The 12821-nt window shown below is 40.0% G+C and overlaps 1 protein-coding gene across 5 annotated transcripts in view; it reads right to left on the minus strand.

The window, feature by feature from the left end:
- CADPS2 (calcium dependent secretion activator 2) overlaps positions 1-12821 on the minus strand; it is a 621734-nt gene that overhangs the window by 34764 nt on the left and 574149 nt on the right. For 4 of the 5 annotated variants that reach the window (XM_053669960.1, XM_053669959.1, XM_053669957.1 and 1 more), the window contains 2 exons: positions 11814-11897; positions 11678-11710 (listed from right to left, as the gene is read on the minus strand). In XM_053669960.1, coding sequence (XP_053525935.1) covers positions 11678-11710; positions 11814-11897 — 117 coding nt within the window. The remainder of the gene's footprint in view (positions 1-11677; positions 11711-11813; positions 11898-12821) is intronic. The other variant, XM_053669958.1, reaches the window with a different exon arrangement.

Consider the following 12821-nt stretch of genomic DNA (forward strand, 5'->3'; position numbering starts at 1 on the left):
AGCTTCCTTCCTATGAAGAACAAGACACTGGAATTTATTCCTCTTCAGAAATATATTGATTTTTCTCTTAGGATTTTTTCTTTTATAAAGAAGTGTCATGAAAAGTTTGTATTACAAAGCTACAAAAGATTGTGCTCATATGTGCCATATTTAAATGGCATTTTAAAAAAGATTGATTTATTTATTTTTAGAGAGAGGGGAAGGGAGGGAGAAAGAGAGACAGCAAAATATCAATGTGTGGGTTTTTTTCAATGTGAAAAAAAATCAATGTGTGGTTGCCTCTTCTGCAGCCCCAATGGGGGACCAGGCCCGCAATCCAGGCATTTGCCCTGACTGGGAATTGAACTGGTGACCCTTTGCTTCTCAGTCTGGTGTTCAATCTACTGAGCCACACTATTTGAGGCAAGATCTAGAAGTTTTTTTTGTGTGTGTGGAGTCTTTAGGGTTTTCTATATATAATATACGTCATTTGTGAATAATGACAGTTTTACTTCCTCCTTTTCAATTTGGATGCCTTTTATTTCTTCTTTTTATCTGATTGTTGTGGCTAGAACTTCCAGTGTTATGGTGAATGGGTGGTAAAAGCAGACATCCCTGTCTTATTTCTGTTCGTAAGGGAAACACTTTTAGTTTTTTCCCAATGAGTATGACATTGGCTGTGGGTTTTACATACATGGACTTTATCATGTTGAGTTATAATTCTTCTATTCCCACTTTGCTCAGAGTTTTATCATAACTGGGTGCTGGATTTTATCACATGCTTTTTCTACATCTATTGACATAATCATGTGGTTTTTATCCTTAATTTGTTTAGGTGATGTATCATTATTTATTGATTTGTGAATATTGTATCAACCTTGCACCCTTGGAATAAATCCCATTTGATCACGGTACATGATCTTTTAATGTATTGCTGGACCTGATTTAGTAACATTTTGTTGAGGATTTTAGCATCTACATTCATCAGGGATATTGGCCTATAATTCTTTCTTTGTAGTGTCTTTAAATGGTTTTGGAATTCGGACAAAGTTGACCTTGTTAAAAGAACTTGGAAATCTTCCCACCTCTAGAATTTTTGGGAATATTTTAAGAAGGATAGGTGTTAGTTCTTTGAATGTTGGGTAAAATTTACCTGTGAAGCCATGTGGTCCAGGACTTTAGTTGGCTGCATGTTTTTTTTATTACTGCTTCAATTTCATTAGTTGTAATTGGTCTATTCAAGTTTTCTGATTCTTTTTGACTCAGTTTTAGAAGATCGTATGTCTCTAGGAATTTGTCCATTGCACCCAATTTGTTCAATTTCTTGGCATATAGTGGTTCATAGTATTTTCTTACCATATTTTGTATTTCTGGGGTGTCAGTTGTTATTCTCTTTCATTCCTGTTTTTATTTTTTGGGTCCCTCTTTTTTTTGTGATGGGTCTGATTAAAGATTCATCAATCTTGTTCATCTTTTCAAAGAATCAGCTCTTCGTTTCCCTGATCTTTTAAAAAAAAGATTTTATTTATTTATTTGTAGAGAGTGGGGAAGGGAGGGAGAAAGAGAGGGAGAGAAACATTGATGTGAGGGAGGAACATCAGTTTGCCTCTTGTACACACCCCAGCTGCACTCTAATCAGGAACCAAAGCCACTACTAGGCATGTGCCCTCACTGTGAATCAAAGCAGCGACCTTTCACTTTTCAGGGTGACTGATGGCCAATCAACTGAGCCACAGCTGTCATGGTGGTTTCATCGATCATTTGTGTTGTTTTTTTAGTTTCTATGTCATTTTTTCCCCACTCTAATCTTTATTATTTCCTTCCTTCTACTTATTCTGGGCTTTGTTATTCTTTTTTAAGTTCCTTTAAGTGTAAAGTTAGATTGTTTGAGATTTTTCTTGCTTCTTGAGGTGGGCCTGTGATGCTATGAACCTCCCCCTCAGGATGCTTTCACTGTGTCCCACTGATATTTGGTTGTTGTGTGTTCATTTTCATTCGTCTCCATGTAACTTTTAATTTCTTCCTTGATCTCATTGTTAACCCATTCATTGTTTAACAACAGCTTATTTAGCTTCCACTTCTTTGTGTGTTTTTCAGTTTTTTCTTGTGACTGATTTCCAGTTTCATATCACTATAAACAGAGTAGATGCTAGATATAATTTCAATATTCTTGAATTTATTAAGAATTATTGTATGTTCAGTTCTGGCTGGTGTAGCTCAGTGGATTGAGCACAGGTTGTGAACCAAAGGGTTACTAGTTCGATTCCCAGTCAGGGCACATGCTTGGGTTATGGGCCAGGTCCCCAGTGGGGGCCATGTTAAGAGGCAACCACACGCTGATGTTTCTCTCTTTCTCCCTCCCTCCCCCTCTCTAAATAAATAAATAAATAAATAAAAGAATTATTGTGTGTCCTTACATGGGGGTCTATCTTTGAGACTGTTCTATGTGCACTGGAGAGGAATGTATTTCCCTGCTGCTTTGGGATAAAATGTCCTGTAAATATCAATTAAATCCATCCATCTAGTGTGTTATTTATGGTCACTGTTGCCTTGTTGACTTTTTGTCTGGATAGTCTATTCATTGATGTCAGTGGTGTGTTCAGTTCCCCTACTATGACTGTCTTGCTATCAATCTCTCCCTTAATTTCCACCAAGACTTCCTTTACATATAATTTTGGTGCTCCCATGTTTGGTGCACATATGTTTACAAGGGTTTTATCTTCTTGTTGGATTGATTCCTTTAGTATTATGTAGTGACCTTTGTTGTCTCTTATTATGGCCTTTGTTTTGAAGTCTATTTTGTCAGATATAAGTATCACTACCCCAGCTTTTTTTCTGTTTCCATTTGCATGAAATATTTTTTTCCATTCCTGCACAATCAGTCTCTGTGTATCTTTTGTTTGAGGTGGGTCTATTGTAAACAGCATACATATGGGTCATGGTTTCTTACCCATTCAGTTACCCTATGACTTTTGATTGGAGCATTCAATCTGTTTACATTAAGGTTATTGACAGGTACTTACTTATTGCCATTTTATTATTTCATATCTACGGAACGTAGATATCTCCCTATTTCATTTTTATTCTTTTTAAAGCAGGACATTTAACATTTCTTGCAAATTTAATTTGGTGGTAATAAACTTCTTTAGCTTTACTTATTTATTTATTTTGTCTTGGAAGCTATTTTATTATTATTATTATCATGTTTTTGTATTCTTGTCCTTAACTTTAAATGATGGCCTTACTGGGTAGAATGGTCTCAGTTTTAGGTCCTTGCTTTTCATCACTTTGAATCTTTCATGCCAATCCCATCTGACCTGAAATGTTTCTATTGAGAACTCCACTGACAGCCTGTGGGAACTCCCTTGAGGTAACTGTCTCTCTTTTGCTGCTTTTTAGGTTCTCTCTTTGTCATTAATCTTTGCCATTTTCAGTATGAAATGTCTTGGTGTGGGTCTCTTTGGGTTTATCTTGCTTGGGACTCTCTGTGCTTCCTAAACTTGTGTGACTTTTTCCTTCAGCAGTTAGGGAAGTTTTCAGTCATTACACCCTCAAACAGTTCTTTCTCTCTTTTTTTTCACCAGACTGTTCCTATTTATTTTCTCAGTATTTTTATTGGTTATGTTATTACAGTTTTCCCAATCTTCCCCCTTTATCCCCCCTCTGCCCTGCTCCCCACAACCCTACAGCATCCCCCACCCAGTTCATGTCCATGGGTTGTACATATAAATTCTTTGAGTCCTGTTTCCTATGCCATTTTTATCTCTCCCCATCTATTTTATGCCTACTAATTATGCTTCTTCTTCCCTGTACTTCCCCCATTCCTCCCTTCCCCCTCCCCAAGGAAATCCCTCCATGTGATATCCATTTCTCTGATTCTGTTCCTCTTCTAGTTATTTGCTTAGCTTTTGTTTTCATTGTTTTTCTTTTCTTTTAGGTTCGTTTGTTGAAAGTTGTGAGTTTGTTGTCATTTTACTGTTCATAGTTTTTATCTTCTTTTTCTTAGGTAAATCCCTTTAACATTTCATATAATAATGGCTTTGTGATGATGATCTTCTTTAACTTGACCTTATCTAGGAAGTACTTTATCTGTCCTTCCATTCTAAATGAAATCTTTGCTGGGTAGAGTAATTTTAGATGTAGGTCCTTGCTTTTCATGACTTGGAATACGTCTTTCCAGCCTCTTCTTGCCTGTAAGGTTTCTTTTGAGAAATCAGCTGATACCCTTATGGGCACTCCTTTGTAGGTAACTGTCTCCTTTTCTTTTACTGGTTTTAAGATTCCCTTCTTATCTTTAATCTTGGGTAGCTTAATGATGATGCACCTTGGTGTACTCTTCTTTGGGTCCAACTTCTTTGGGACTCTCTGGGCTTTTTGGAAGTCTATTTCCTTTGCCAGATTGGGGAATTTTTCCCTTATTATTTGTTCAAATAAATTTTTCAATGTCTTGCCATTGTCCTTTACCTTCTGGCACCACTATAAGTTGAATATTGGAACATTTCAGGTTGTCCCAGAAGTTTGTTAAGTTTCTCTTCAATTTTTTGAATTCTTGTTTCTTCATTCTGTTATGGTTGGATGTTTATTTTTTCCTTTTGTTCCAAATCATTGCTTTGAGTCCTGGTTTCCTTCCTGTCACTGGTCGTTCCCTGAATATTTTAATTTATTTCATTTTGGGTATCTTTCATTTGTTCTTTCACTTTTTTGACCAAGCTCAATCAGTTCTGTAAGCATTTTGATTACCAGGACTTTACCTGTCTGATTCTCCATCAGACAGGTTGGCTATCTACTTATTGCTTAGTTCTCTTTCTGAAGTTGTGCTCTGTTCTTTCATTTGGATCATATTTCTTTGTCTCAGTACACCTAGTAAGTTGTAAGGGGGCATAGCTTTAGATATTCACCAGAGCATGGCAACCCTCCTTGCTGCATTGCTATGTGGGGGAGAAGCCAGAGAGGGAACTACTCAGCTTACCTGCTCTTCTCTAGCGCATTTTTCAACAAACTCTTGTATGAGACTGGGAGTTTCTCCCACCATGGCAACCCCCACTGTAGTCCACAGTGAGCTCTGAGTCTCAGTTTTGCCTTCAGCCAGCCCTGACCACCACTCGGTCTGCAGCCTCACCATGTTTTTTTTTTTTTTTAGTTGGCCCCACCCTCTCAGCCTTGCTGCAGATTCTTACCAGTCTGAATTCCTTGTTTAATTCCTTGGTTGTCAGAATACAACGCAGTTTGATTTTCCGGCATTTCTGGTTGTTTACTGATTTTAGACTGGTTGTTGTCCTCCTTTTGATTGTGTGAGGAAGCAAAGGGTTTCTACCTATGCTTCCATCTTGACCAAACTTTCAAACAGGTTTTCTATACCATGCTCTCTCTGTATTCCTTCTGGTACCACTATGATGCATATGTTATTCTTGATGTGGTCTCAGAGGTCCCTTAGACTTTCCTCATTTGTAAAAATTCTATTTTTGTTTTGATACTCTGCTTAGGTACATACTATTATCTTGTCCTATAAATCACTGATTCGATACTCTACTTAATCTTATCTCCTTTTAGTGAATTCTTCATTTCTGATTGGCTTTTATGATATCTATGTCCTTTTTTAATGCTTACCATCTCTTTGTTTAAGCTCTCACTGGGATCATACATTCTTCCTCTGAGGTCCCTGAGTATCTTTATACCATTTTAAAAAATATTTATTGATATTAGAGAGAAACATCCATGTGAGAGAGAAACACTGATTGGTTGCCTCTCTGATGCACCTCAACAGAAGATTGAATCTGCACCTAGGTATGTGCCATGACCAGGAACTGAACACCCAACCCTTTGGTGTATAGGATGATACTCCAACCAACTGAGCAACACCGGTCAGGGCTATAACCATTGTTTTAAACTCTGCATCTGGTATTTTGGTTCCTTCCATTTCATTTAATGCTTTTTCTAATTTCTCTCATTCTCTCACTTGGGACACATTTCTTTGTCTCCCCATTTTGTTTTTGCTTAAGTAGGTCTGCTATGATTCTCAGAGTTGGTTTGATGGCTTCACAATGTAGGTGTTTGTTGGCCTCGGTGGCACATCTTCCAGATCATCTGAGCTTGGTGCTTTAGGACTGTTTCTTGTGGGTTATATGCATCCTCCTGTTGTAGTTGATTCTTAAATGTTGTTGGCCCTTTTGTGGGTGGAGTTAACCCTTCAGGCTGACTGACTATGAGAATAAACCTCAATCACTGTGTATGAGTTGCTGTGCAGGGGCTTTCCCCTGATATGATGTTGTTCTTAGAAGGATCTGGTGCCTGCTGGACTTTCTTTTCTGGTGTTTCACTTTTGTGGCTAATTGGGTCGAGCTCTGGTGTGGTCTTAAGCCCACCACTGGTTGTGTTGGTTCTGGGTCCATTTGGGCCAGGTTCAGATACAGGTTGAGACATCGTGTGTAACCAGTTGGGCTCCCACACTATTCAGTATTTGTAGCTGTGTTTACAGGCCTGGGAGTGCATGGGAGGGGAAAATCTGTACAAGGTTGAGCTTCCTCCAACTTGGGCTTGGGGCAGACCTATATAAATGGCCTGAGGCTCCCAGAGGTCCATCTGCATCTGTGAGCTACTCTGCCTCCCTCTAGATTTGCCTGGTCTTCCTCCAGAGCCTTCTGGAGAAAGACTGTAGAGTAAGCCCAGGCCAACCATAGACCCTTCCACAGATCATGAGCTCAGTAGGTAGGCCACTCACAGTCAGGAGAATGGGGCTAGTGGTGTCCCTACTTGGGGGCCATGTAGTCTGGTACTCAATGAGAGGAAAACGGCTCCTACTCCAGTGCTATACTACTGAGCCTCTGCCAGAGTCTCCAACTCTATCTAGCTCCTCCAGAAGGAATGCACTGCAGATCAGGTTGGGTGCATGAGCTATCTCCTCTGCAGGAGCAAGCTCAGCAGGGCAGAGGCATGGGGACTCAGAACAGATCAAAAGGATCTTCCATTGAAGGTGCTAGCTGAGTCTGTAGGAAGAGGCCAAGCACTTGGTCCTGGTCCCAGAGAACAGCCTCTGAGGGAAACATACTTTGAATGTCCCAGCTCTGAGCAGCACTACGTTTCCCCCACGGAGCTGAGCTCAGCAGGGGCGGGGGGCACCGGGACTTGAGAGGGCAGATCCAAACAGTCTCTCATTGGGGGTGGTGTCAGCAAGCCTGTAGGAGGGGGTGAGGAACTATTTCCCTTTCCTAGGCAAAAGAATCTGACATGCAAAGAAGGTCCTGGCTCTGAGCAGCTCTCAGATCTTGTTCCCTCACCCCTCCATGGGACTTGGCTCAGCAGGGCAAGGCCTCCAGCTGCTACCAAGGCAGGTCAAATGAGTCTCCCATTGAGGTAATACCATAGGCTGGGCTTATAGGGGAGCTAGGAGTGGCCAGACAACCCAGATCCTCCACATCTGAGTCCTGGACAAAAGTCCCAGCTCTGCCAGATCCTCTGAGGCCCCTGCAGCACTGAACCCAGCACGGCAGACCCACTAGGAGTAGAAGGGCAGGCCAAGTGTTTTGACAGGTTGGGGGGAGGTGCCAGTTCTAAGCTCAAGGTGGGGAAGAATGGTCCCCTTTCCAAATACACATAGTTCAATCACTCTCTGAGTCTCCACCAAGAGCTTTTCCAGAAAAGAGCTCCCCAAAGGTCCCTCCTGGGTGCAGCCAGCAGACCCCTCTGTATGACCTGAGAACAGCAGAATGATGTTGCCAACAGTGCACTGCCCAGGCCTGTGCTGTAACAAAGGTGCTTAACTCTGGGAAGGTGGTGTCTGGATCTCCAGCAGACACTTTTCTCTCTCAGGCAGAATGAATCCCCACTGATTTTCACCTCCAGATTTTATGAGAGTTCCTCTTCCCATCTCTTTTGCTCTGGGTTGGGGATCCCTGCATGGTGTTGATTCCACACTCCTGGTGTGATGGAGTTTTGCAGCCAAGATACCCCTCTGGCTCCTTTGCTGCTGCATACAGGTGTGGAATCCAAACCTTTCTGCGTCTCCACCCTTCTCACTGGTCTCTATGTGGCTTCTTCTGTAATTCCTTGGTTATAATATTTCAGTTCAGCTAGTCTTCATTTGGTTATTCAGGGTGATTGATTTAAAATTTAGCTGTAAATCTGGTTTGGTACTAGGAGCAGGTGAGTGCAGCTTTCACCTACTCTGCAACCATCTTAGAATCTCCCTAACTGACTTTAAACTTTGCATATAATCAAGTTAATCTTTGTGCTGGAAAGGTAAGCCTTGGCAAATGTATAGTGTCATGTCTCTTCCATTATAGTATCACATGGAATAGTTCCGCTGCTCCAAAAATTTCCCTGGGCATCACCTAGTCCACCCTCGCTGACCTTGAAGTTATGGCAGGCACTACTCTGTTTGTAATCTTTATAGTTAACCTTTACCAGAATGTGATATAAATGGAATCATAGTATGGAGCCTTCTCTGGCTTCCTTCACTTAGCAACATGCCTTTGAGAGTCATCCATGTCTTTGTGTGGCATGGTAGCTAATTTTTCTTTTCTCTGATGAAGTACTATTCCAATAGTGTGAATGTACCATTTCTTACTTATCCATTCACATCCTGAAGAACATTTTGGTTACTTCTATTTTTCGTGATTATTAATGAAATTTTTATGAACATCTGTGTGCAAGTCTTGGTATGGATATGCTTTAAAATCAGTTGGATAAATATGTAAGAGTGCAAGGGGTGAACTGCAGAGTAAGGCTGTTTAGCTGTGTAAGAAACTACCCATCTGCCACAATGCTTGTATCATTTTGCATTTCCATCAGTAATAAATGAGAGTCCATGTTGTTCTGTATCCTCCTTGTCAACATTTTACTATTGTCAGTTTTTTTAAATTTAAAAATTCATACTAATAGGTGAGCAGTGGTATCTCATCTATTCATTTAATGCTCACTTGAGGACATTTTTCATTGCTTTGAGAGAGAGATGGAGGGGGTGGGGAGAGAGAGACAGATAGACGGACGTCAACTATTTAGTTGCCTTCTTATATGTGCCCTGACTGAGGATAGAACCTGCAATCTGAGTATATGCCCTGAACGGGAATTGAACCCACGACCTTTCAGTACACAGGACGACTGGACAGGGTGGGTATCTCAGTTTCAGTTTGTATTTCCCTAATAACAAATGATATTCAGTATCTTTTCATATGATTATGTTATGCATACTTCTTTGTTATAGAGTTCATTCTGATCTTTTGCTCTATTTTTAATTGATTGTTTGCTTTCTTATTGTTGAGTACAGTACATTGTAGATACAAGTCCTTTATTGAATATGTGTCTGTGGCTGGTATTTTTATTAACAGTGCAGAGCAGTTAATTATTAAGTCTAACTTATGGCTTTTTTCTTTCATGGATATTTTTGGTGTTGTATCTACAAAAATCATCATTAAATTCAAGGCCTGTGGCCTATATTTCTCTTACTTTTTTTCTAGAAGTTTTGTAGCTTACATATTGCAGGCTTTTGATCAGTTTTTCATTGATTTTTGTGAAAGATGAGCCAGTGTTCTGTTTCTTACAAGGTTCTCCTTAAAACACTGCTCCAAAGAGGCTCATTTTCTGGAGTTTTAGCATAAAAATCAGAGTCAGTGTTGTTAAGAGTCAACAGCACTTCCTAGCTTTTGAAGTTAATATTTAGTGGTGTCAGCAATATAGGTGCAATGCCCAGATTTGGGGGAGAAACCTCTTTCCTAGTAACCTGCTATTGCCTGGCCACATCTATGGTTTAGTAAGTGCCACTGCGGGTGGGGGGGGTGGCCGGTTTGATTTAATAGTGACATTGGTGTGCTGGAATTCATCTAGAGGCTGAATGCCATGATACCCCTGGCATTCAGCCTCTGTATTCAGATATAGCAAGGGTACCCTTGCTATAGCTGTTTTCCTGATATGTCTATTTCTCTGTCTCCTTCATCCTGGACACTGAACAACTTGTAAGCAGGAAATGCGTATTTTCATCCCTTACGCACAGGGCTTAGCCCTTAGTATGTGCTTCATAAATAGTTAGTTCAGTGAAGAAGTTCAGGATGTTTAATGTATAAAATAAGCATTCCTTGGGCGACACATCCCTTTGAATAGCTACCATATCTCTTGGGCAGAGGAGGCACGATGATTATCATCAAATAATTATCATTCAGGAGAGGGATTAGAACCAAGGCAGAAGTCATAGAGCTACAGAATTTCAACCCATTATATGTAAGTGGAGGCTGCTCTATGATGAACCTGCAATCACAAAAAATGTTTGTGAGGGATATTAGGGGAGGAGGGCTCTGCATTGAGAAGGGGAGGGAATGAACCACTTTCTCTACCTTTCAACTCTGATGTTCTGTGGGGTCTAACAGATTTAGTACAGTGTCAGGGTAAAAACTTCAAAAGCCCTAAGAACAGGACTAATTATGGTGTGCCATCTCATTTGTAATTCCAAATAAAACCAAAACTGTATTATAAAGTACGCTAGGAATTCCAATGAAGTTCACGTGTTCTCGTGATTAATTATCTTTTTTTTAAGATAATAAATACCAACTGTTCTCTTTAATTCTCCCCTTTTCTCTTTTGTGCTGATGCACATGTGACTATTTCTACTTATTTGCCCAGTAGGAATTTTCTGATTTTTGGTACAACAGAAGGGGTTGTATTCTTTGGGAAGCCTTCATAAAATAAAAAAGCCCTGTTTCAAAGAAACCCCTGCAAAGGCAAGAAAATGGATGGCCTGTCCATTTATAACTACTCTGACAGCGGTAAGTCTGGGGACTACAGAGCTGTCACCCTATAAAATGTAGTTAAGTGTTTAAAAAATAACAGCCCTCTTCAACTGACACACAGAGCCGGCCCGTACCCACACCACCTCCATGCATGGCCATGATGCAGAGCACTGATGTGCTCACCTGTCTTCACTAAAGATGAGACTACTTACATTCCATCTAACTTAAATTTTAGGTTTTCTTCATTTGTGCTCTAATTCTTTGAAAATAGATACATGTACCAATACATATGATTACCCATAGCATTTTAGACCTTGATCATACATGTAATAATAAAACTTAAGGAAGATAGTAATTATATTATGATGATCAACTTAAAAATGCTGCACTAACATTTTGACTGCATCTACCATGTGAATTCTTTCATTGCAGCTACATAAGTTCCATAATGTCCTCTCCTGGTATTATAGTCTTTAAACAAATTTACAGGTTATCATTATTTCCAAAAAATTCTTTGAAAAACTGAATGTTAAACAAAGTGAATATTGACTTATAATACCTTTGTATTTAGAAAATTAGTCCTTTGATTTCACTGGTTCAACTTTATTGGTACTTTCACCTCTATAAGAAACCCATTGTGGCGTTTAGATAAGGGGATGGGAGAGTGTGCATTTTTTTTTGTGAATAGCCTGAGGTGTTTTTCTGCCCCATCCCAGTGGGCTCTAAAATACCCTCTGCAGCTGGGCTGACATGTTCTCATAACAAACTGGCCTCCATAAGGGCTCCCAGATGGTACAGGACTCACTGCACAGGAAGCACACTGGGAAACCCTGCCCGGCCTTGCCATGACGGTCAGCCCTTAAGAAAAATAAACTGTTGCATGGAGGAACGGCACTGGTTTGAAGACCTGAAATAAGCCTACAGTGAACCATAATCATTAAAAAATTACATATAGTTTTTAAAAAGCAAACAAAAATACTTACTGGAACATCAACATATTTTGCAGCTGCTTTCACCTTAAGTGGAAAAGAGATAATTATAAGAATTATTTTTTAACTGTCAATAAATACTATGACAACAGTCAAAAGGCAGCCGGAGAAAACTTGTTTGAATACTTACGGTGAATGACAGAATGGATGAAAAGAAAGTGCCTTCGTCATATCTTGACAGCTTCGACAACACCCCTTCCAACACTGCAACAAACTGTAAGTGGTTTACGGTGAGTATTAGAAAGCGACTGTGCACACAAACTAGCCAGAGGGCAAACGATTCCCGAGACGACCCGTGCCAAGGCACAGAGTCCACAGCTCACAGACCGACAGCTGAGGGGCTGCCTCAGGATGCTCACCCTTTCACTCTGAATATGAACTCTGAGGTCCCTTCCAGTTTCTGGACATGACACAGGCATTTTTAAATCCAGGAGAATAATATGTAATAGGAGTCTGGTCACTATATGTGAAATAACTTAAACCATTAGTAAGCGACTTTAAATTCCTGAGCCTATACCTTTTTTTTTTTGCTTTAGAAATAAATAATTTATTGTTTTGGAGAGTATCGTGGAGAGCAGATAGTTACCATAAAATATCAATATATTTTTTTAATTTTATTTATTTATTTTTCAAGAGAGGGGAAGGGAAGGAGAAAGAGAGGGAGAGAATATCAATGTATGGTTGCCTCTCATGCATCCCCTGCTGGGAACTGGCCTGCAACCCAGGCATGTGCCTTGACTGGGAATTGAACCGCAATACTCTGGTTCGCAGGCCCGCACTCAATCCACTGAGCCACGCCAGCCAGGGCAATATCAATATTTATATGTATAATTTTAATAGACAAAACCAACATATTTTCTTAAACACTTAAAATCCAGCTGTTTTCTTCTCTCCATTATTTTATTGTTTTTCGTTGAATTTATTGAGGTCACACTGGTAACAAAATTACAGAGCTTTCAGGTGCACACTTGCACAGCAAATCGTTTGTACCCTGTATTGTGCGTGTTCACCATCCCCAGGCAAGGCTGAGACTATCCCTTTAAAACAATTTTGAAGTTCAATACAGATATTTAGAAGTTCTGATCACAATAAAAAATTGTAAACATATTTGAGGACAAACGCTAACTAGACTTATTGT

This window comes from Artibeus jamaicensis, unplaced genomic scaffold (genome assembly GCF_021234435.1).
Source record: "Artibeus jamaicensis isolate MK-2021 breed Jamaican fruit bat unplaced genomic scaffold, CSHL_Jam_final contig_540, whole genome shotgun sequence".
In the NCBI taxonomy this organism is placed as follows: Eukaryota; Metazoa; Chordata; class Mammalia; order Chiroptera; family Phyllostomidae; genus Artibeus; species Artibeus jamaicensis.